Raw genomic sequence first — 23,393 nt, 5'->3', positions numbered from 1 at the left:
TACTTGTGGTGAACACCACGTCAAAATATATATAGGGTTCCTTATATATCACGTGATAGCAGCCTGTGATATTTGGTTATTCTACAATAAACAGTTGTTTTCAATTTAAAACGTGAGCTACGTTTGTATTGTCAGTTAAATAAAAATGAACTTTTTAGGTGTTACAAATCAGTTTTATTTATATCTATTGATAGGTGTTATTCAAAATCGATTGACAATTTAACATTTCAACTATTCGATACTTTCATTACTGTTTCCGGCCTTTTTCCTTTCAGCGTCCTTCTTTATTCTTCCTGCAGACTGCTTCAGCCATTCTTTAATATATTCCTCGATTTTATTTTCAGGTTCAGCTTTAAAAATATTGTTGTACCTAACAGAAGCTATATAATATAAACAATATATTCAATTAGGCTCTTACTTGTAATGTTCAGACAACAACTTATTACTCATTTCAAACGTACCCATTGTTATTTCATGAAGTTTCATCTTTTTGAAACAACGTTTAGATTTTCCCGCCCAACTAATTTTGTCACTGACGATATCCGTTAATAGTGATGTTAAAATTCTTCGAGTGCAATCTCCTAAATTTTTTCCACCTATCCCTCCGAGAAAAGACACCTAAAAAATTGAAGAAATTTTAATGACCCATGAATTAACCGACATTTTCTATACAATATTTTAGCTATATTTCATAGTAAACATTAAATTATAATCGCATTATACTTTAAATGAAGAATTTAAACGTAAACCCCTTACCAAAGCCGCTTTATTTTCTTTCAGGTTTAAATAATCCTCTAAATGATCCAGTTCTTCCATAGATGTGACTGGCAAATTTAGGTGATCTACATCCATTTTTGAAACAGCCTCGTTATTGACAAGAATTTTGTTTAGGAGAGATGTATTCACTTCGACTTGATGCTTAATATACTCCAAATATTTAAAAATCTTTTGCAAACCTATAAATCGAGGCAAATTAAATTAATAAATTTCGATTATTTCAACAATTTTATATCATCATATACAAACTGGAATCTTTGTAACAGAAAATACCCTTACTAATGTCCTGAGAATTGTTCGTTTGCTTTCCTTGTAGCTTCAGTTCTGTGCTCGACGGAATATAAGATCTGGTTATATCACCAGTGCTATTGGAAGACGTATTAAGGTTCAAGCTGCTTGCTACAGATTCTTCTCTAAAGCTAGAAAGTCTGGCTTTGTTTCGGTTTTGACTTTCGGTTTCGGTGGGTGAAACCTCGTGGGCTGATAATGTATTTACCGAAGTTGATGGCATTGCAAAATAATCATCAAGTTCAAATTGACTCTGTTGAACAGAATGTTTTTCCAAAAGAGCTGGTGTTGAAACAGGCGACGCAGATAAATTTGATATTGAAGGACTAATTGACATTTCATGGCAATTTGATTGTTGTTTGAAACCTTAAAATAATATATATGTAAATATTTTAGCTAACAGACACAGAAAACAAATTACCATTCTTAGATGGGCCATTCGGAAATTCCATAGGTTTTGGGAGGGTGAACCCCTTCCGATGTGAAAGGTGTTTAGATCTTTTAATTAGGCTCGGCTGGTCTTAAAAAATTCAATTATTGGATATTTGTCTTGTCAAATTAAAATTAATCAAAATTGAAACAAATGTATTATATAGCAAATTTAAAGTATGACTAAATTGTAAACAATGACACATATTTTTGTGTTATGGAAAACAGCACTTCCGCAATGATTTTTCGCGATATTTTCCTTGACATTGAAACCAAAAACGGATTAATGAGAGCGTCGAAGCAGTATATTCGCATATTTATTTCATTGAGAAACTATTTCGTCTGCCTGTGTTTTGGCTCCACCCACAACAATATTTTATACTGCATGGAATTCGCTGCCTGTAATTTCATGTTGGCAATACATATGTTGCTTATAAATATTCCAGTTTTCTTGATGTTTTCTAAAATATTTAGGTTAAGCTTCTACATCTGCAAGTAGAACCTTAACCTATATATTTTAGAAAACATCAAGAGAACTCGAATAGTTTAAGCAACATCGATCTTCTAAAGACCAAACTATAAGTGAATAGAATAGATAGAAGGCGAACAACGAGTTTTAAAAACATTGGCCATCTCCTTCAAAACCTATAAAACAGTTAAGGATATATATTCAAAATTTTTCGTACATAATCCGTTTTTGGTGAAGCTAATTTCAAACTCTTGATTTTCACTCAATTATTAAAATACATTGAATACCAGTATCTTCGTCGTCGGAAACGTTAAGGTATCCCGAATCAAAGCACCCATTTGCCGGGCGCTTCAAATGTTTTATCTTTCTGTTTTCTTTTCCATGGAGAGATTCGTCATTGTCTGTTCTTTCTCCGATGTTAGAGTTCAGCTCGAAAATTTTACATGTCGTTTCTGCGCTTTCATAGTTGTCTAAAAGTCATTGAATCATTAAAATGGCTCACTATACATTGCGACATTATTTTACCTGATTCAAACACTATTCTTCTTACAGCATACGTATCCCAGTTTTTCTTAGGGGACTCGCCGGCCACTATGGCTTTAATTATCCTTTCACTCGATTTAAATGGTGGCCAAAAGCTCTCTTCTTTGGCTTCATTAAGCCATTTTTCGTGAATCACACCGCACTCTCTATCTCCACTACCATTAATGTCCGAAAATTCTACCACCTTGAACATTGTCTTCAGTACAGGAAAATTATTTGTTAATAAATCGTTTGAAAACGCCATATTAAGGTGTAAAAAGCAATTCTATACCGACCATTCTTTAACTCAAGACCTTGAGACCTTTAAATATCATTCGAATGTAACAATGGGACTACTATAGCACTTATGGGATTATTAGTTATCGGCAAGTAAAAACATTTGTGGTCAATTGCACAAACAGACCACGCTTGTAACTTTGACAGTTGTGGAACCTTTTTGATACCAAAGTTTGAAGATGGGCACGGATATATATAAGCGTCAGTTGAATATTTAAAACTTCGCGCAATCAGAAATATTTCTTTAGATTGTCTAACTTCCACAATATTTTCCAATAGAACGATTTCCCCAGTTTTTAGATGTAAACAGTTATCGGGTTTTCTATTTCTTAAAACAAAACCTTTGAATAAAAGTCTCCGGTACTGAAATCCTTTTATCCCATCTATCATAGGGCCTTCATTATGATCTAACTGAGGTTCTATTTTACTTAAATCTACTTGCATTAACGCTCGATCAGGATTCAGAGATTTTAATTCATTTAATCTAGCAATTACCTGCTGGAGGGGCTTGTGCGGTGATCTAACTAACTTTTTCAAACGACCAAGAAAGGACTCAAAGGGAAAAGCCGAAAAATTGTCAAGGGATCCGTATATTTTAACATATTCAGCTAAATGAATCAGATTATGTATATTATACACATGAATTTATTTACCATATAATTCATGAGCAACTTCAACAAAATTGATTAGCAGTGAGCTTGCATAGTTTATCAGATCATCTGAAGGAATTTTTTGGCATAAAATGGTAATTGCACAGTGTAATAGCTGGAAATGGTCAACTAAATGGCTTGGAAGTAGATTTCGAAATGCGAATACTCCCGTATACAGTAGAAATTGTCTAAATTCGGTGGCTTTCCATTTATCAACTTCATCAATACCACGAGGCTTTCTTGAAAACTCTTCGGGTGTGAACTCCGAAAAACCTTTTAGCTTTATAGAAATTTTTTCCAAAATATGGGCAGGCTGTTTTACTAAAGATTTAGATTTAGATAAGAACTTAATAATTCTTTTTACTCCTCCCAAACAAACTAAATGCATGTAATCTATGGGAAAATTATGGATCATGTTAATATCAAATTTAATAGCGGCGAGTCTTCTTGACTATGATGCTCTGCCTGAGTTTTGTTTCTAAAACTTGCATCAGTTCGAAGAGAGGAATTTGTTAAATTAAAAACAACCCTGCCATAATAATCACCTCTTTGTTCGCAATAGTCACAACCAAAGTAGCCATTGTGATTTTTTATGCATTTTATATACCCTTTAGCGGGTGCGTCACAAATGAAAGGACCTATTTCAATCCCGTAAGCCCTACCCCTAACTAGAAGCCCAGTTTGAATTAGTTGAGTTAATTCGACAACTAGTTTCTGAAGATATAACTGAAGGGGTTTTGGCTTCCCATTCCCGATAAACAAACCAACAACAAACGGTTCAGAATTTCTTAAGTCACAACATCTCGCTAAAATGGGCCAAAAATCAGAATACGCGCTCTTGTATACCGGGATTCCATCAATATTAAACATTACCTTTAGAACATTAACATCAGACATTCTAACTCAACTTTTTAATTTAGTTAACAGCCCATCTTGTAAACCCAAGTGGTAATATTGTCCGTTATCTAATTTATCAACTTCCAGCGCATGCTGAGTTAAGCTTTGTAAAAGTGTCCTTGAATCTAAAGGCATGGAAGGACGATCCGGTTTCAAAAGTTTTAGCAGCTCATTTAAAGCGGCATGGCTTATATTGAACTTCAGGGCCCATTGTTTTAAATTTTCGCGTAAATTGGGTGTAACAGTTTCATCACTGCTAATGTCAGAATCAGGGCTTAAAATATCGTCATCTTCTCCAATATTAGAGTCACTTTCCGTAATAGAATCAGACCGATCACTATCTACGAATCCAACGCTTACATTTTCCGACCTGATATTTATGTTTTCAAGGATTGTATCGTCTAAACTTTCACTATTTGAAACAGGAACTGGCGTGTCTGTTTCTGAATCAATCTCACAGCCATTAACTAATTCCCTCATATGCTGGCTCACATTAGCCGTTATATGTCTGATTTTTTGCCTTTTCGAAAGCTCTTGATAACGCTTCATTATACCTTTCAAGATGAAAAATACATATGCATAAATGGATTAGCGCTATCTTGATAAATTATAAACAAAACCTATGAAAATCTAGATAATATCAGGAGTAAATAATAACCCTCCTTCCTAAGGAGGGTTCTGATAACATAGGGTAACACAGAAACTCAACCTTCAGGGGATAATAGCAGAGTGTTAGGATTGTTTACAGTTTTAAAGAAATAAAAAGTGCTATCAACACGAACATAAAGGCGTTTGACTGTGTTAAATATTCTTCAACAAGTTAACAATTTGAACTACCAGTAAACAAAACAAAGAAGTAGTAAAAAAAACCTTTAGGTAAAACTGCGCTGAGTAGTGACTTTCCCCTCTTTGATTGTATTACGGTCTATGGAGAAAAAACTGTGTGTCTAGTCTACAGCTGGCACCCAAAAAAAAAGCTTCACGGCGCATATCACTCGGAATTTCACTTATTTTAAATCTCGGTTACTTTTTACGATCTGTTTAAAGCCTAATTTTGTTAATTGTTCTACATCCTAGTTCTCAAAAATATTGTACGTGTTAAGCCTAAAAGCGTGCAATTTATTTTATCATTTGTGGATTAATTTTTTATATAGATCGATCAATTGAACTTACTTTTTCAATAGCAATATCCAAGAGCCTTAATGCTGTTCAATATTTAACAATCATAAGATTATTTTTAAATTTCTGAAAATGAAAGGCACATAATCATTTAACTTGTATTTAATATGTTGAAGTCCAGGTTAAATTTTAAACGCAAAGCTGGAAACCAACCTCCAGCTAGCCGACCGAAAACCAAATGGTTAATGCGATAGATAAGGAGGTCTAATATTTTTTAGACTTCGATTTAAAATGAAAGATTTAAAAAAGCGAACGACCGAACACCCTACCTATTTTTTAGGAGCACTATACTGAAGGAGACGTAGCTGTATTTTAAAGCACTTATAAGGCAACGTTAATTTTTAATCCTTAAATATTACTCCAGGGAAAATGTCAATAAAAAACGGTACTAGATGGTAGGTGTCAGTGCCATATTGGAGAAAGAAATTGTGGGCTTCAACAAATTGCTGTGAATGACGGTCGGTCTTAACAACGATGAAGTCTATACAATAATCACTTATTTATTTGTACCCATACATATCACCTGTGCTTGCCTTTCTAAAAATTATATTAATACAATTGTATGTGTGTAAATTTGATTTAGTATAAGTTTAAAGTTAAATACATTGTGATACTATATATTAACAAATAATTTCATATATTAGAAATAGTATATATTTCAACTACTTTGTTTGAATCAACTTCAATCATACGTTCAAATATCTTGCTCTTTTCAACCTCATTGTCACGTGATTTAGGCATATTGAGTAACTGTTAAATTCAACTTCATGTTCACGTGTATTACACGGCATAAATCACCACCAAACTTAGTGTGATATTTTCCACCAATTCTCTACGTGTATTAAACGCTTGAAATCCCCACCAAATTAACGTGATGTGTTCAACCGAAACTTCACGTGTTTTACACGTTTAAATATATACCACAACTAACGTGATAGTTTCAACCTATTCCCCACGTGTTTTACACGTCGTAAATCACCACCTACAATTGCGTGACATTTTCAACCTATACTCCACGTGATGTACACGCTTGAAATCCCCACCAAATTAACGTGATGTGTTCAACCGAAACTTCACGTGTTTTACACGTTTAAATATACACCACAACTAACATGATATTTTCAACCTATTCCACACGTGTTTTACACGCCTTAAATCATCACAAAAATTAGCGTGATATTTTCCACCACTTCTCCACGTGTTGTACACGCTTTGAATCCCCACCAAATTAACGTGATGTGTTCAACCGAAACTTCACGTGTTTACACGTTTATATATACACCACAACTAACGTGATATTTTCAACCTATTCCACACGTGTTTTACACGCCGTAAATCACCACCAACAATTGCGTGACAATTTCAACCTATACTCCACGTGATGTACATGCTTGAAATTGCCACCAAATTAACGTGATGTGTTCAACCAACAATTCACGTGTTTTACACGTCTAAATATACACCACAATTAACGTGACAGTTTCAACCTATTTCCCACGTGTTTTACACGCCCTAAATCATGACCAAAATTAGCGTGACAATTTCAACGTATTTTCCACGAGTTTTACACGCCTTAAATCATCACCAAACTAAGGTGATGTGTTCAACCTATTCCCCACGTGTTTTACACGTCTTAAATCATCACCAACAATTGCGTGATATTTTCAACCTTTTCTCCACGTGTTGTACACGCTTTAAATCGCCACCAAATTCACGTGATGTGTTCAACCAAAACTCCACGTGTTTTACACGTCTAAATATACACCACAACTAACGTGATAGTTTCAACCTATTCCTCACGTGTTTTACACGCCCTAAATCAACACCACAATTAACGTGATATTATCCACCTATACTCCACGTGTTTTACACGGCCTAAATCATCAGCTCTATTAACGTGTCATATTCAACCTATACTCCACGTGTTTTACACTTATGAAAAACCCAAACACGTTATATACACTAAGAACACTCAAAATACACGTCATTTACATTGTGAATTGCTACCTGGGTAACTAGCTGTTACCCGCGGCGTCGCTCGCGTGTAATAAGCATTTCCATCAAAAGGATAGAAAGAATGGGTAGATTTTACTGATGACTAATATTTTGTAGCACCCTAGGAGCGAAGGCACTCGTCGTTGCCCGTCAGCCCATCGGAACATTTTTTATTACTATTCAGGCGGACATTATTCTATAAAGAAGGGTTTTAAGTTTTTTGCCGCCATTTAAAAAGATGGCCACAAATCGAACCCAAAAGACCATTCAGCCCATCTATAGGTTAAAGGAAACCAGTGTACTAAATATTTTTGAAATCGGTTGAAACGCGCGGACTTTGTTGCATAGAGAAAATGTTTTACATTTCTGGGCGCCATTTTTTAAGATGGCGGCGGATTGAAAAAATCTTTCTTAGTACGCGCCTACTACTTATGAGTAACGTTCCTGCAAATTTTCAGCCTTCTAGGGCAAGCGGTTTGGGCTGGGCGTTGATTATCAGTCAGTCTGTCAGTCAGTCAGTCAGTCAGGACTTTGATTTATATAGATATAGATTTGCCCCTATTAAGTCACTTTTTGCTTACTATTTCTAAATTAATTAGTCACTTATTCAACTAAAATTGAGCGTATGAGTGAGTATAAGCCCTGGACGGGGTTTTTAAGAGGCATTTTAATTCTTTGCGGATCATGGATTGAGCAATTTTTAACGAGTTCTGTGTGATTTCGTTTCGCGTTTAACCCCGAAAATCTGTGAAATCATCGTCTTCATACATGAATGGCACTGAATGCGACCACAGTGAGACGTGAAGTGGGACAAAAGTCTACTGAGATTTCGGATGAGGCAATAATGTTTTTTTTCACTGTCCGATAAAAGCAGAAGGTCGATTTCCCTTTCTTCGATCACCCTCTCATCGCTAATATAGAGAGGAAAAACTTCCCTTCTCCCAGTCATACACGTTAATCGAGAGATCGTTTTTCACCTCAAATTTCTTTAAGTGATGTGAGTTGAGTGTAAAGGGTAGAGGTCGAGGGAGAGTTCGACATCCAAACCCCAAAACGAACGAATCCGAAAATGATTTGTTATATTACTCACCTCCATAACACTACCGCAATTGGAGAATTTTTCCTTCAGTTTCGTTACATTCGGAAAGAATGGGCGATGCACCTCCACGACACCCCTTTCCCTTGTGCAAACCATTAAAGTACATGTTGTCCATGACTTGTATAGTGTTAGCCATTTCCTTGTAGGTGAAATATACACATACTTGGCGGAATGACAATTAATCGTATCCACTTTTGATGGTGCCTCATTCAGCTAAGGTAGGGCTTGTGGTGGTGGACTTGTTGGATTTTCTTCTCTACAATTTATATTTTTAAATGGTTCGAGATCTTCTAAATAACTTAGGGGTGATGGTGAAAAAGTGGTATCTAATCCGTGTAATAAACAGCTATACACACACAGAGAGAGAGATTTTATTTCAAAAAAATAATATTAAGAAATAAAAATAAAATTATTTGACTTATTAGTTTCAATTACGAGCCATTTCTTCTTTGGAAGAGGGGTTGACTTTTTTTTAGCTTCCTTCTGATTTGGGTTCTCAGTAGCGAATGATGTTTTACTATAGGACTAATAGCGCTTTTATAATATTTCAAAGATGGGGAGGGTCATAAGTTCGTGTTAAGGGGAACCCTTTAACTAACTTTAGAGAAGTAGTATAGGGCCCCACTATTTACCACGGTAGAGGTATAATTAGGAACGTGGGAACTAAAATTAGCATATTTCCATGGTTTGAACTGTTCGCCGCCGCCGCCACGGGGAATCTTCGAGAGTTCCCCGCGCACGCCGCGAGTTCCTTCCCCCATTTTAACTCCGCGCGAGGCGCTAGTTTCGTACTACTCAATTCCAGGAAAAATTCTATTGTTAAATTCTTACTATTTACGTAGGTGATTAATGCTTTTGGCATATATCCTATAGACCCATACTTATAGAGAGTATCATAGACTTATGGTGATAACTTATAGCGTATGAATACAGTTGTATTGTTATAGTGAAATCAATTCTAAATAAAAGGAATAGGGTAATAGAATTTAAGCTTAGCAATAACAATGGAATCAAAATTAAGCCGAGCATATTAAGATTCTGAAAACCCTCTTAGTTACGGAAGCACAATAAAATTGAAACATGGAGTAAAAAGTGTGGGTGTCTCGGTGATACTCCGATACTCGTGCCGCTTCGCGAATCGTACGTGCCGCGTGCGTGCTTACAGTGCCTCGGCGACGGTAATTATCAAATTTGTGTCTTGTTTTTAATCTACTGACCATTTCCAGTGTTTTATTTTTTAACCACCCAATATTCAAAGAAAATATTAATACAAAGAATTGGGTTTGCCTAACAAAGTTACCGTTACACTAGGAAAGTCTATGATAGCTAAATTTCTCATAAGGAAATCCGCGCCTAGAATGATGTCACGGAACAGATCAGGGACAATGTGGAAATAGAGTGTGAATGAAGTCCCATAAATAGTGAATTCTAATTCTACACTACTAGTAGTAAAGAAGTACTGCCCATTTTGCAAAAAGATGCAATCTTCGGTATTTTGCCTATATATGTGTCAGGGTCTGTGTCATGAAGGTCCATAAGTATGTCCGAGTATGCCTTAGTTGATATAAAACTAGTATCAGAACCCTGATCTACTCTAGCTAGAATAATTCTAGTATGGGGAAATTTTAAAGACAAGGCAAACGATAGGAATTAGGAGGAGTTTTAAAATTGCAAGAAAGAGACCCTCTTCTTTCCTTCTTGCTATCTAGTTTCCCTTCTTCTTCTTACTAGTTTGCGATGCCTTGGATTTAGGAGAAACAGGCTTATTTCTCTTTGAATGCGGACAATTAGATCTAATATGTCCCGCCTTCCCACATTTATGGCGTACTAGCTTAGTAGAGCTACTAGAATTAGACGTGGCTTGGGTAACCTGACTGGCTGCGGTCATACTTCGAGAACTATCACTTCTGGAAGAACTAGAGGTTACTCTAGTTTGACAAGCCCTAAGTCGTGATTCTACTGTCTGAGCATGTAAGCTTAAATCAGAAATAGTATTATAATATCTTTGTAAATATAAACTAATGTCAGGACGTAAGTGTTCTTCTAACAAGGAAAGTAATTCTAACTCCCTGAAAGGATTACAAAAGGCAAAATTCATATTTTGCATACGTTCAATAAACTGAACCACACTTTCATCCTGACTTTGTTTAGTAGTAATTAATTCTGTCATGATAAACCGTTGTTTATCTTCAGACATAAAGTAAGCCTGGATTCTTAGCTTAAAATTAAGTAAGGACATTTCCTCTTCCATCCTCTCCTGCCGATACCATACTCTTGCTCCATCCACCATTATAGTAGGCATTAATCGTAAAAAATCAATTTCATTTAAGGAATGTAGCAATTGAAAGCCGTCTAATTGATACAGGAAATTGGCAGCTTCTGTGTAATTACCATTAAATCTAAAATCCGGTTTTAATATCCTAGGACCTTGTGACATGTTTGAAGCTATAGTAGCATTGTTCGTGGTACACTGTTATTGGAAAAGGTTCAGATGGGGTTCGGTTTTTAACCATGGAGGGTTCAATCGACACAAATGGTGCTATAAAAAACCTAAAATGGTAAAATCTAAAACAATGGTTCACTGGTGTACCTTAAAGGGTTCATCCGCATGAAAGGCTCCTATATAAACCTTTTAAGGTTCAAATTATCACGATGCAAGGTTCAGAGATAAACCTTACGAAGTTCATTTGTATGAAAGGTTCAATTCTAAATCATGAAAGGTTGAATGACAAACCTCTCATGGGTCATATGAAAAAAGATTCAATTCTAAATCATGGAAGGGTCAATGCTAAACCATGGAAGGTTCAGGTATAAATCTAGCAAGGTTCATTTAAATATAAGGTTCAATTCTAAACCATCGAAGGTGTAGTAAGAAACCATACAAAGTTAATCTAAATAAAAGGTTCAATGCTAAACCATGGATGGTTCAATGCTAAACCATGGAAGGTTCAGGTATAAACCTAGCAAGGTTCATTTAAATATAAGGTTCAAATCTAAACCATCGAAGGTGGAGTAAGAAACCATGCAAACTTAATTTAAATAAAAGGTTCAATGCTAAATCAGGGAAGGTTCAGTGAGAAACCTCACAAGGTTCAATGCCATAACACTAAATGTTAATTTTTATTAAGGTTCAAATTAAAAAAATTGAAGGTGCTTTAACACAATTTTAAACGTTTAATGATAAACCATTACGGGCGCCTCAGGTTGCGGCTCGTAATATTTTTGTGACGGAGATTTTTTAGCACGTTTAAAGGGGAATAATAATACATATCTCAAATTTAACGTAACGAGTTTTGAATTTGAGGGGGCTTACAAATTTGAAATATATTTTTAAAATGTATGCTATTATAACCACTAAATAATGTGTACATTTGAGGTCGCATTATGTCACCGTTTTTAAGTGCATATAGCGGTGTTTTTTAATAGTAAGTAAATGTACGATACTACTGTTCTTTAAATTTTACTAAGCGGTATATTTAGCGCTGTCAAGCTGAAAGTAGCCTATTTCTAAGTATTTTGTTTCAGAACCTTTAAGCTCAAAATGCACAAGAAATTCAATGGACGAAACCATTTTGGGTTGAAAAGGTAGGTTTTTGGTTTTGAGGAGTCGGAAACTTGCTTGTTTATAAGATTTTGCAACATTATTAGCACGAATCATTTTCTATAGAGTATTTCGGCTCACTGCCTTTATTAGAGCTTGTGGGAAGTTAAGATGGAGTGATACTACTCTATTGACAGTTTTGGTTTTCTAGTTTGGTCACAAGACTACAGTTTTTGATGCATTTCCTTTCTCTCGGTTTATTCTCTCTTGCACCCTGCTACTTTGATTGAAAGGCGTGATAAGAATGTCGTTCGCGAAACTAGCATTTGCAGAAAGGATGGTACAGTCGACGCAATTAAAAACTTTCTCTCCCGCGACGTCTTGTTTTAACAATAAGCCGCAAATTATTGATCTGATACAATTGATAAAAAACCTATCTTATATTATTGTTTGAATATATTTTTTACAAAGTGTTTTTTTTTAAGTCGCCACTTCCCATTTCCAAATGCTAAATAAGGGGTTTTGAATCATTAGGGATGATTTTAAAGAGAAAGTGAACAGTTGAACATAGCTCGTCCAAATAACCGAATGACATTCCAGTAAAGGGGCAGTGATGTTAACTGTAATGTTCTGAATACACGTCCACCACGGAATCAATGCATTGAGCCATATTCATTTACCCTTGAATATTACACAAATGTATAAGTCAACAATTGTAGAATGATACTTCAAATCTGCCTTTGGTGAAGATGTGGCCACCGGTGCGACATTCTGTTCCACTATGGTTCGCAAAGGCCAGAGGGTGGAAAGAGATTTCCATCTAGATTAGTAGCGATTCTTCAATTCTTGATGTCAGTTTCAACATAAGTCTGCATGAACGTTTGGTTGAAAACCGCGCATTTCGGAGAGAACCATCTAGAAATTCAATGCCCAAGCAATTCCCTCAATATGTCGCCCATTGAAAACCGCTTGTCGGAAATAAATGTTTACACATTCAAAGCAGAAAGGGTCACAAAATAGTGCCTACATTTGAGAAAGTGGTTGTGTTCATTGTATTCAACTAATTGGGGTTCGCAATAAACAAGATGACGAACCTTTCAACACTCTAAGAAATGAAAGTGTTAAAAACGTGTTAAAACGGTGTAAACACCGTAAAAACACCCGAAAGAGAGTTTTATTACCTTGATTTTTCAGGGGCCAATTAAAAGTGTAAATTCGGTGTAAAATAACACTATTAAAACACCGTTTGAAATTAAACATGAACAAGTTGGGAAACCAAAAATAAACCTCTCCGAGCCGAGACGCATTTACTTTCCAAACACAGGTCCGCAAGCCAATGAGACAAACCGGAAATACATAGTTCTAATCGGCGAGATATTGCCATGATAAAGCGTTTTAATAATTTCCTGCGTATCCACAATAATTCTAATGAGGACCTATTATCTATCACTTAAATGTGTATTTAACTTTCGGCTCAATCTGAACCGTTAAGACCTCCTATAAGAGGACATGAAACAAGGTCAATTATGGTTAAGATCTAGATTATCTTATCTCATAGACCCAGTCGTTTCAACACGTATGGAGAGATGAAGTATTAACATCCTTATTATTTAATGAAGTTAAAAGTTACGTTTACACTATATATAAATGTAGTAAAGATGAATTAAAAAGTAAACACCAAATTTTAAATGTTAATATCAAAAGATGTTCTTGGAATATTGAGATGAAACAGAGCTTTATAGCTACACAACTACTAAAAGAATCGTAATGCCGAATAATATTTAAAATATTTCCTTCTAATATTCTGCAAAAAGGAAATGTTATCGTTTTGTAAGAGATCTTTTCACCCTACTCGCTTCATATTAACTTTGATATGCGTGTACTGTTTCGATTCAGATGCAATCTTCATTACTCGTTCTATGTTAACTCTCACTTGTGTCAGTACATAGAAATAAGTTTATCTTAAATAATTAATTAAATATAAATGATATTAATTATTTTAATCGCCAGTAAATAACTTTAAAAATAGTTAAATCGTTTAAAATAAAGTTGTTCCTATTTTCTTTCGAAACTTTGCTAATATTGACGTTTAAAGTGAAGGGTACCCCTCTTGCCCGCTTTATTCAAATTTTGGGGTATATATACGATTCGTTTCCATTATAATAATAGATAAAAACGCATTCGCGTGAACCGATGGTGGAAGCCCTGCCATTGGGAGGCTAGACGTTTCTCGTAACCCTAGCCGATCGCCGCGTATGTCTTGAAACCAAACGATGACGAAGGAAAAGAAGCCAGAATGGACTGACTGGCGTCCATGTAGAATGGACAAAGACCTGAAGATGGTGGTGCATAGAAGCTGGTGTCAATGTGGAATTGACGAAGAACAGAAGATGGTGGTGCATAGAAGCTGGTGTCAAGGTGAAATTGACGAAGAACAGAAGATGTTTGTGCTTGGAAGCTAGCAAGAACAGACTAGTGTCCATGTGGAGTGGACGAAAACCAAAGCTGGTGGTGTTGGAACTCAAGTAGAATAGCCAGAGGAGACAAACCCAAATTTCCGTGAACTGTCAATGCAGTCCGGAAATTGGGAACACGTTTGCTCCGATACGCAAACTGTGAACGCGGTCACGTGGGGTCTGACAGACAGACACACAGACACACAGACAGACACGGCCTGTGTAATACCTCTCCGTGACATACGTCACTCGGAGAGGTAAAAATTATAATACTGCGGGTTTCTTAAATAAGGCCTTTCATTTTCATTAATATTTTAATATTAAAGTCAATACAAACAGTAAAAAAATTATTGAAAAACGTAATTGTTAAACCTTTTTTTAAAGATGATATTCATGAAAGAAAACAGTTTCATCCTTTAAATAAAACTACCAAAGAAATTGGTAATCTGGCGGTGTTGTACCTTCATAAAACTATGCTCTTACAGGTGTTAAGCGACACTCTTAATAGTGTTAGGCGATACTCTTAAAAAACGAGACTAGGTTAGGTATTGGCCTCACAGTAGGGCCAGCTATTGAAGCCAAAGTGGGGCACTTGCTTTTGTGACATGTTTTATCATTATTTTGAGAAAAATTAGAGTACTAAATGGATTTTTTTGTAAAATCTGTTGTGCAAATTAGATTAAACGCGTTTCTGGTGCTCGAAAAACTCTTAGTGAAAAGAGATTATTAAATTTAACAAGAACGTCTATACCTACTGCTTGAATATTATAGCCTCCAAAACTAATTTAATACCCTATGCATTTGTACAAATCAAAAACTTTCTGCCTTTTTCAGAAGTTTATAAACCCGTTAAAATGACTTTATATGCAACAACCCTCGCTTAAAGAGGTATAGTTCTGCATGTGAGAACTTTCCTCCCTATAGGGGATGAAGTTCTCTCAAGATGGAACCCTGCTATGAATATAGCACCAATTGCTAATAATACTGCGGATAGTCAAAATTTTATTAAACAGTAAAACCACACTCGATATTTGAGTTATGCCTCATGAAAAGTCTAGGAAAAATACTAGAATTTCTACTACTATCCCACCAAAATTTCTCCCATTCTTAAAGGTGTTACGTGACACTCTTAAAGGTACTCGTTCGAACCTTGCAAAGGTACTCGTTCGAACCTTGCAAAGGTACTCGTTCGAACCTTACAAAGGTACTCGTTCGAACCTTACAAAGGTAGTCGTTCGAACCTTACAAAGGTAGTCGTTCGAACCTTACAAAGGTAGTCGTTCGAACCTTACAAAGGTAGTCGTTCGAACCTTACAAAGGTAGTCGTTCGAACCTTACAAAGGTACTCGTTCGAACCTTACAAAGGTACTCGTTCGAACCTTACAAAGGTACTCGTTCGAACCTTACAAAAGTATTCGTTCGAACCTTTCAAAAGTACTTGTTTGAACCTTTCAATGGTATTAATATGAACCATTTTAAAGGTTCAATATTGAACCATTTTTAAAAGTTCAATATTGAACCATTTTTAGAGGTTCAATATTGAACCATTTTTAGAGGTTCAATATTGAACCATTTTTAAAGGTTCAACATTGCACCATTTTTAGAGGTTCAATATTGAACCATTTTAAAGGGTTCGTATTCAAACCATAAATGGTTGGCCCTGGGTTGCATGACTTTGAACCTCAAATGGTTCAATCATGTCCCTTTTTTATTAACAGTGTACTGGAAACTACATAAGTTGACACTAGCTCTGTTAATTCAGTATGCTTAGTGTTTAACATGGCAATTGATGGATCTGGTGCCGCAACAGGCAAAAATTTATTAATTAGGTGGAATTTATAGGTCCATAGGAAGCTACAGAACCCCGACCCGCTACTGGTAAAGTTCCTTGAGGAACAAAATGTGAAGGACCAGAAGTTGTTGGTTGGCCTAACACTGAGGAAATGTTCGAAATTGGTGCTATGTTACCAAATGGATTTGTGCAAGGATGAATACTTGTGGTAACCACAGGTTGTTGTCCTACCACTGAAGTAGTACTGGTTATAGGCCTAGTGCTACCGTTCACTTAAGAGCTAGGCACACTAACATTGGCATGCGTATTAGTGGTAAGCCTTGGTTGTGAAGGTGCAACAGAAAAGGAGTTCTAACAAAGCGCATCTAGCGGCAATACGGTGAGGATCACGTGATCCAGCGCTAGCGCCTCTCTGATTGGCTAATCTATTTGAGCGACAAGCTCCCGCAGCCAACACGGGGGAAGCGTCCGAGTCGCTTTCCGTCTCCGAGGCTGCATTGTTTCGATTACGCCACATTTTATAACTGGTTCAAACTGGTTTACCGGAGGGGAAAAAGTCCGCACTAACCGATAAGCCTAAAAGTCCGATCCTAAAGACTACGGCTCTAAGCCTAGGCTATCCAATATCTTAAATTAAATGTAACCTAACCTAACACTCGAAATATTCGGGTCCTGGCATGCTCGCCAATTATTTCTCCCTTGTAACAGATTGGCTTAAAAAGCTATGGTTAGCAGGTCAAGAAATAATTGAGACCAAAATTTAGACGACACATAATGATCTCTTTATTATCCAGGTAGAGTGAAAGTAATTATGGGAAGCGCCAGCAGGGAATGTCCGTACTAAAGAATTGAAACACTTACAGAGATGTTGTTTAGAGCCATATAAACGGTACGCGACTATTAAACTAAGCAAAGCGCGGGAATTTACTGATTGAAAAACAGAAGCAGTTAGAGGGTCGGGATGTCGACCTTCTATCTCTCCGATGACAGGTGTTAGTCGAACTCCTACTGACTAGCTTCTTAGTTTACTACTCCACGAACTAACCAACTAACTCAGTTCCCTAGGCTTTTCAGGCTATATATATACTTGTAACTTATCTCTAGTTCCGCCTTTCTCAACATTGGGCGTTAAAGTGGATCAATAGAGCGCCCTCTAGCTAGAGACTCCATTTTATTAGAATGGATATTAGCCTAGGGTTAAGTTCATATGATTTGGAGCCTGAATGGGTAAGTCTATAAGAATTATGATGTTTGTGAAGGCCCAAATGTAGCTGTCCGCTACAACCTTCTCTTTACTTCTGTTCATTGAGCGCGCCAGCGCTTTCCCTCTATCTTTCTCTCCAAATCGGCCCCTGTCTTCCCCTCTCCCTTAAATTTACCTTTACCTTCTCTCATTCAGAGGGCTAGCACTTTACCTCTCCCCCTCCAAATCGTGCGTGCGTCCGGGAAAGGGAAAAAGCTTGGGGCCTCTCATAATTTTTAACGGAATTAAAATTGCTTGTAAAATTAAAAACGAAAGCCGAAAAATGTCTTGCCGAAGCTGTTAGTTTCTACTTCTTTCTATCCTCTTCGTTTAAAGTATAACCTGTGACGATATTTCATTCCCCCTTTCTTGTCTCCTTGCTGTTTACAGGAGTATGTCCTTTCAACGCCGTATTCACTAACCCGTAAACAGACTTTTGACCCCTACTTCTTATCCTATTATTTCACGCAAAGACCGTATACATAGTCGTGTTCAGTCAGAATGTTATATGGATAGAAAGTAGGACTGCTGAAGTCCAATTGAACACAGCTATAAATGTCTATGGAAAGAGATATGGAAATTCTGTTGTTAGACAATTTGAAAATAGATAGTTTAAGCTTACACCTCCAAAACGCGTATGGGTACGTGTGGAAAGCTTACACGTACGCGTCGCTTTTATCGTTAAGCAGCTCCGCGAGAAAACGCGTAAATATAGCGCCCGATAGTTAATAACTGCGCGCCATTTAGAGGGAAAATTCGTGCAGGTCGGACGTTTTGTGCGGCTATTTGTTGCCGCCATTTTTGTTACATTTGACAAATGCTAATTGTGCCAACATGTTCATTTCGAGATTAAATGCCAATCTGTCTAAAATAAGTCAGCCTAATTTCGACGAAATGAGCGACGATAGTTTCCAGGAGAAAATTGTTGAAACTGGTGAAAGAAGTATTTTAACAGAATTCAATGGGCAGGAGTTTGAAATTGTAGATAAGGAAAATTCCCCCCTAAAGACCAAAAAAAAGTAAGTATAAGACATCTGCATTTAATAACGTTGCTATTTTTTAACTAATCAAATTTATTTCACAGAAAAAATAATCATGGAGCCTCTGGGGCTGCAATTTAAAAGACACAATTCAGATTCAACTTGCTTGCTGTTATAAGATTGCTAAAGGAAGTGGTGTTAGTGAATCCTTACTCACTAAGATCACCGTCAAATGCAACCGCTTGGGCCAAAGTGGCAGAGAAATTAAAGGAATTGTACCCTAATATACGCCCAAGACGCTGTAGAGAAAGAACAACTCTTCTCCTCTCCGATTTTATCAAAGAAGATAATAAACATTTACGAAAATCCGGAACTGAAGAGGAAGTAACGGAAAGGGATGAAATTCTTCAAGAGTTGAAGGAATTAAAAGAAGAGGGTGAAAATGCCCTTACTAATACAGAGGTATTTACCACAAGCCAGAAAAAGCGTAAAGAAGCGGAGGATACGGCCAGGGGTGTTGATCTAAGGAAAATGGCCTTACAATCAAGTACCCCAGTTAATGGTAAAAACTTGTCATATAAAAACAGTATCAAAAGGTGGGTCGAAGAAGAGCGCAGCAAACCAGTAGCGGAAATTGGTTTCTACAGTTGTTCCGGTAGTCTGCCCCCCCTTTCGATACTGGACTATATGGTTTTACAGTTGTAATGTAGTTTTTATGTTAACTATAGATATGGATGAAACTGTAGATCAAGTATCTTCAAATACGAAAAGACACAGAAGAGACGTTTTTCAATATTTACGGGGAAAAATATCATGGAAATGGACATAAGAAAAGAAGAACTGAAGGTAAAAGAAAGGGAACTTAATTTAAAAGAACGAGAATTAGAATTGCAAGTAAAGAGGCAAGAGTGTGAAAGGAAGGAAAGAGAAGAAAGGCTGGATCTGGAGAGGAAAGAAAGAGAAGAAAGGTTTGAGCTTGAGAGGAAAGAACGGAAAGTGACCCTTATGTTATTGAACAAAATGATTGAGAAACTAGGTTAACAAGGAAATTTTGAATAAAACGAAACTACGTCAATGAATCAAATTTGTCAATGGATCATTAAATTTCTGCTTTGGTTTAACTTGCATAACTTAACAGTACACTTGTTAATTCAAATTATTACTTAGCATAACACTTTCGATGCCTTTTGAATCTATGAAATATTTTCAATAAGAATTATACCCACCGTTTAAAAAGATCCAAATGATCTTGGAACACTCTAGACCGAAGAAATGTTCTGGAAAAAACTAATTAAAACCTAGCTATTTATACCTACCGTTTAAAAAAGATTGGTGAAATTCTGAAATTAAATAATTAGCGCTACTGTTGATTTGCCTATTCAATCTGCAATTTTACGATGAAATTCTGAAATTAAATAATTAGCGCTACTGTTGATTTGCCTATTCAACCCGCAATTTTACGATGAAATTCTGAAATTAAATAATTAGCGCTACTGTTGATTTACCTATTCAATCGTCTCGTTTGCAAAGCAGGTCACTTGTGAACTCTGGGTACTTTAATATCTATCGTATTCTAGATAGTGCTCGTCAGTTGGCGGATCTATTTCAAAATAACAAGAAGATGTGCTGCCATGTATGCAAGTGTGCACATTAGTTAATAGAGCACCTACTATGTAGTAAATGCCCACAGGTTGTAGGAGAAGCTTCAAGTTCTTTTTGAAGTCCAGGAACGCAAAATTTTGGAGAATTTTTCCAAACCCCCATTCGACACTCTCCCTTACCGCACTCTTTTTCTTGTTGAAGCTCTCTTCTTCTGGGGATAGCTGGGCACCACGAAAGGGCACAATCAACGCATTCCGTAATGGATATCCAGGGTCTCCGTAAATGCAGTATTCTTCCCCACACACATTTTCTAGCTCTTGTACTATACCGCTAATACGAAGCATATGCAAATCGTGGCGTCTGCCTTCAATTGGTCCAAACAAATTCACAATAATTCCATCAGGTGACAAAATAGATTGATACTTAAGAGTGCGAATTCTCTTATGTCCACTGTAGAACAGCCTTTGATCCCGTTTTGGTCGACAAATTGGTCTGGCCGTTCCGTCAATAAGACCCCAGCCATTTTTCAGCGGAGCTCCTCTTTCTGCAATAGCCTTTGCGTAGCGTTTTAAATCTTCCTTCAAGAGCCATTGTCTTCTTAAATCCTGAAGCAAATGCTTGTGCCGATTATAAATATAATTAAACGTAGCTTTGCATATGTAAAAGAGCTCAGCTTCAGAGCGGTTAAATAAGGGGCACAGGTCTCCTAAGCGATTGGGATACACCATTCGCCTCAACAAAATGCAAAACGCCTCAAATTTATCTGATTTCGTTCTGTTTTCGCAAATGATAAAATCCGGTAGCCTTAACAAATCCACAAGTCTATAGATGTCATCAGTTGAAAACCTGTAACATGTGCTAAATTGTAACGATACATATAATAAATTTTCAAGAAACCCTAACCTAAAGTTAAATTTACAGAACTCCACCGATAAATTTAGTAGCGTAAAACGTTGGCGATACGGTGCTGGGTTAGAACTTTTAATCACTCCCAAAATAAGTAACTCCTCCACATCATACAAGTCGTTTTCGGAAGCGTACAACAATAAATTATCATCAATCTACAAAGGAATAAAATTAGAAAAGGCAACCTAGGAACCTTAACAAACCTGTTCCTTTTTTAGCTCTCTTTAGCTTTCTTTGTTCTTTCAACCGAACTACCAAGAAGTAGAAAACTCTAGCTTCAAATGTTTTAAATTCCATAAGAAATTAATAAAAATATTACCATATCTTCAAATTTTCTTCAATTTACTCTTCATTAATTAAATAAATTTACTGGCTGACAGGCAAAAGTAAACAAAGGACAACTCTCCAAGAAGAATCTCAACGGATAATTTAATTCAAACTCACCGAGTAGTCGTCTGCTAAGGGGTTAACCCCCAAGAGTCAAGACCTCATCCATAGAGGACGCCAAGTTCAGGAAAACTCCCGCTACATTTAAAAAAAAAGAGAGAGACAGGCGGACCTTGGGGGCCGATACGGGTAATAAACCCGCCAATTCTGAAATATTTGAACTACACGTACCCGTACGCGTTTTGGAGGTGTAAGCTTAAACTGTCTATCTCTTACAGTTTCTACTATTTAAGCGATGATGGAATAAAAATAGTGTTAAATTATTGTAGAGGTCGTTCTCAAGGTGGACTTTGAAACGTTGTGTTTTTTCTTCTATAACAAAAGGGTCAATCAACCTCTTACTACTTCGTAATAAAATTAATTTTAATTGTGGCGTCACGCATCGAAGGACCCCTCCCTCCCCCCTCGTCACGGACCGTCACAAACTTACAAACCCCCTCCCCCCACAAGAGTGTGACGAAGTTTATGGACGGTCCCGAAGACATGTTTTTCAGAGAAAACAAATTTTCATAATTCTTTTTATAATTAAAGATAATGTAAAAGTCGTGCAAAATTGAGCTTAATCTGTGAACTTAGACATTTAAGATAAAAGGTCTTAGGAGAAATTCAATTGGAACGCAGCTCAGAATGCAAAGTAATTGGTATACTTTAAAATTATTTAATTTCAATTATGGGAACATTAAAGGGAAAAATCTCCTGAGCGTTTTTTAAATATGACCAAATGAGATCTCGCTAATTCAACGTTTAAAACGTCATGCAACTGAGATTATAAATAATTACTTAAAAATCCCAAAAATATAGGACTCTAAAGGACGATTTATGAAACTGTAGGGTAAAATACGATACTTTCTATAATAAAGGATTTTATTGGAATTATAGGACATCTAGGTGTACGTTTTGAAAGCTTCGATATAGAGAAACATCTTTCTTCTGAAGAGTAAGTGGCAGGCACTAAAGGAAGCAGACGATTAGGATGCAAACTTCCGGAAAAAGACTAGGTTTCGTCGTGCAAACTTTCATGCTGCCATTGCCTTTAAAACAAGTTTTCTCCGTGTCCGCTTTATTTTCGCAATAGATCATTTCGGTATTCATCTCTGCGCAGGCGTTAACTGTCTACAGCGCCCCGAATTTGCTAAGCTGAATAAGCTCTCTACCTTTTTGCCTTACCAAAGACGGGCTCTACGACGGAAAATGGGGCTGTGCCTAATACCGAAGTGGTCTATTCACCTCATTTTACTAAAGTAACATTTTGACGCCCTTTCTGATCTATTTAGGAGCCCTAGTAAACTTTTAGGGGGTACACACTCGTTCCTACGCCACTGAGTACCACTTTTATTTCAAAAAATGCCATGAAGATATTTTTAGGCTTTCCGTGCTTGGAAACATTTTTTCGATTGCACACAAAATGACTTTTCTTTAAATATTATAATTAAATTATTTTATCGAGTAAAAATTATAATTAAATTATATTATCGAGTGAATATATGTTAAAAAGTGTTTTCGTTATTATTTTCGTTAATAATTTCCCATCTACGTGTGTGATAATTGAATGGCATCCAGGTTGCCCCCACAAGCTTTCATTCACAGGTCAAAAGTGTCGATGAAATCTTTTAAGCCTTCCCTCGGGTGGATACAATTTTCACTTGGTTTATATAATTGAAAAGTAATATGTCAACAATTCATGTTGCAGATTGCGAACTTTCGTAGAAACTGGACAAGAAACACCATATCAACGCCACCTAGAAAGAAAATGGCCTGAACATTCAACGACTGAAAACGAAGTACACGCAATCACCTTAAACGACTTGGGAATGAAGTTTGCAT

General features: G+C 36.5%; 1 protein-coding gene and 1 pseudogene across 1 annotated transcript; both read right to left on the bottom strand.

Moving 5' to 3' along the window:
* Positions 1-406: 406 nt before the first annotated feature.
* On the bottom strand, positions 407-4,377 carry LOC149640180 (uncharacterized; annotated as a pseudogene).
* Positions 4,378-20,103: 15,726 nt separating this feature from the next.
* LOC149640179 (uncharacterized) lies at positions 20,104-22,661 on the bottom strand. Its single transcript, XM_089850625.1, has 4 exons — positions 22,551-22,661; positions 21,120-21,277; positions 20,285-21,062; positions 20,104-20,214 (listed from the first exon to the last, which is right to left on the bottom strand). Exons 1-4 carry the CDS (start codon positions 22,659-22,661, stop codon positions 20,188-20,190), a joined length of 1,074 nt encoding a protein of 357 aa, XP_089706751.1. The 3' UTR covers positions 20,104-20,187.
* Positions 22,662-23,393: the final 732 nt, after the last annotated feature.

The sequence above is a fragment of the Phalangium opilio genome, unplaced genomic scaffold (genome assembly GCF_054372755.1).
Source record: "Phalangium opilio isolate 3A_F unplaced genomic scaffold, DU_Popi_V2 ptg000093l_1, whole genome shotgun sequence".
Classification (NCBI taxonomy): Eukaryota; Metazoa; Arthropoda; class Arachnida; order Opiliones; family Phalangiidae; genus Phalangium; species Phalangium opilio.
This window is presented reverse-complemented; position numbering and strand designations above follow the sequence as displayed.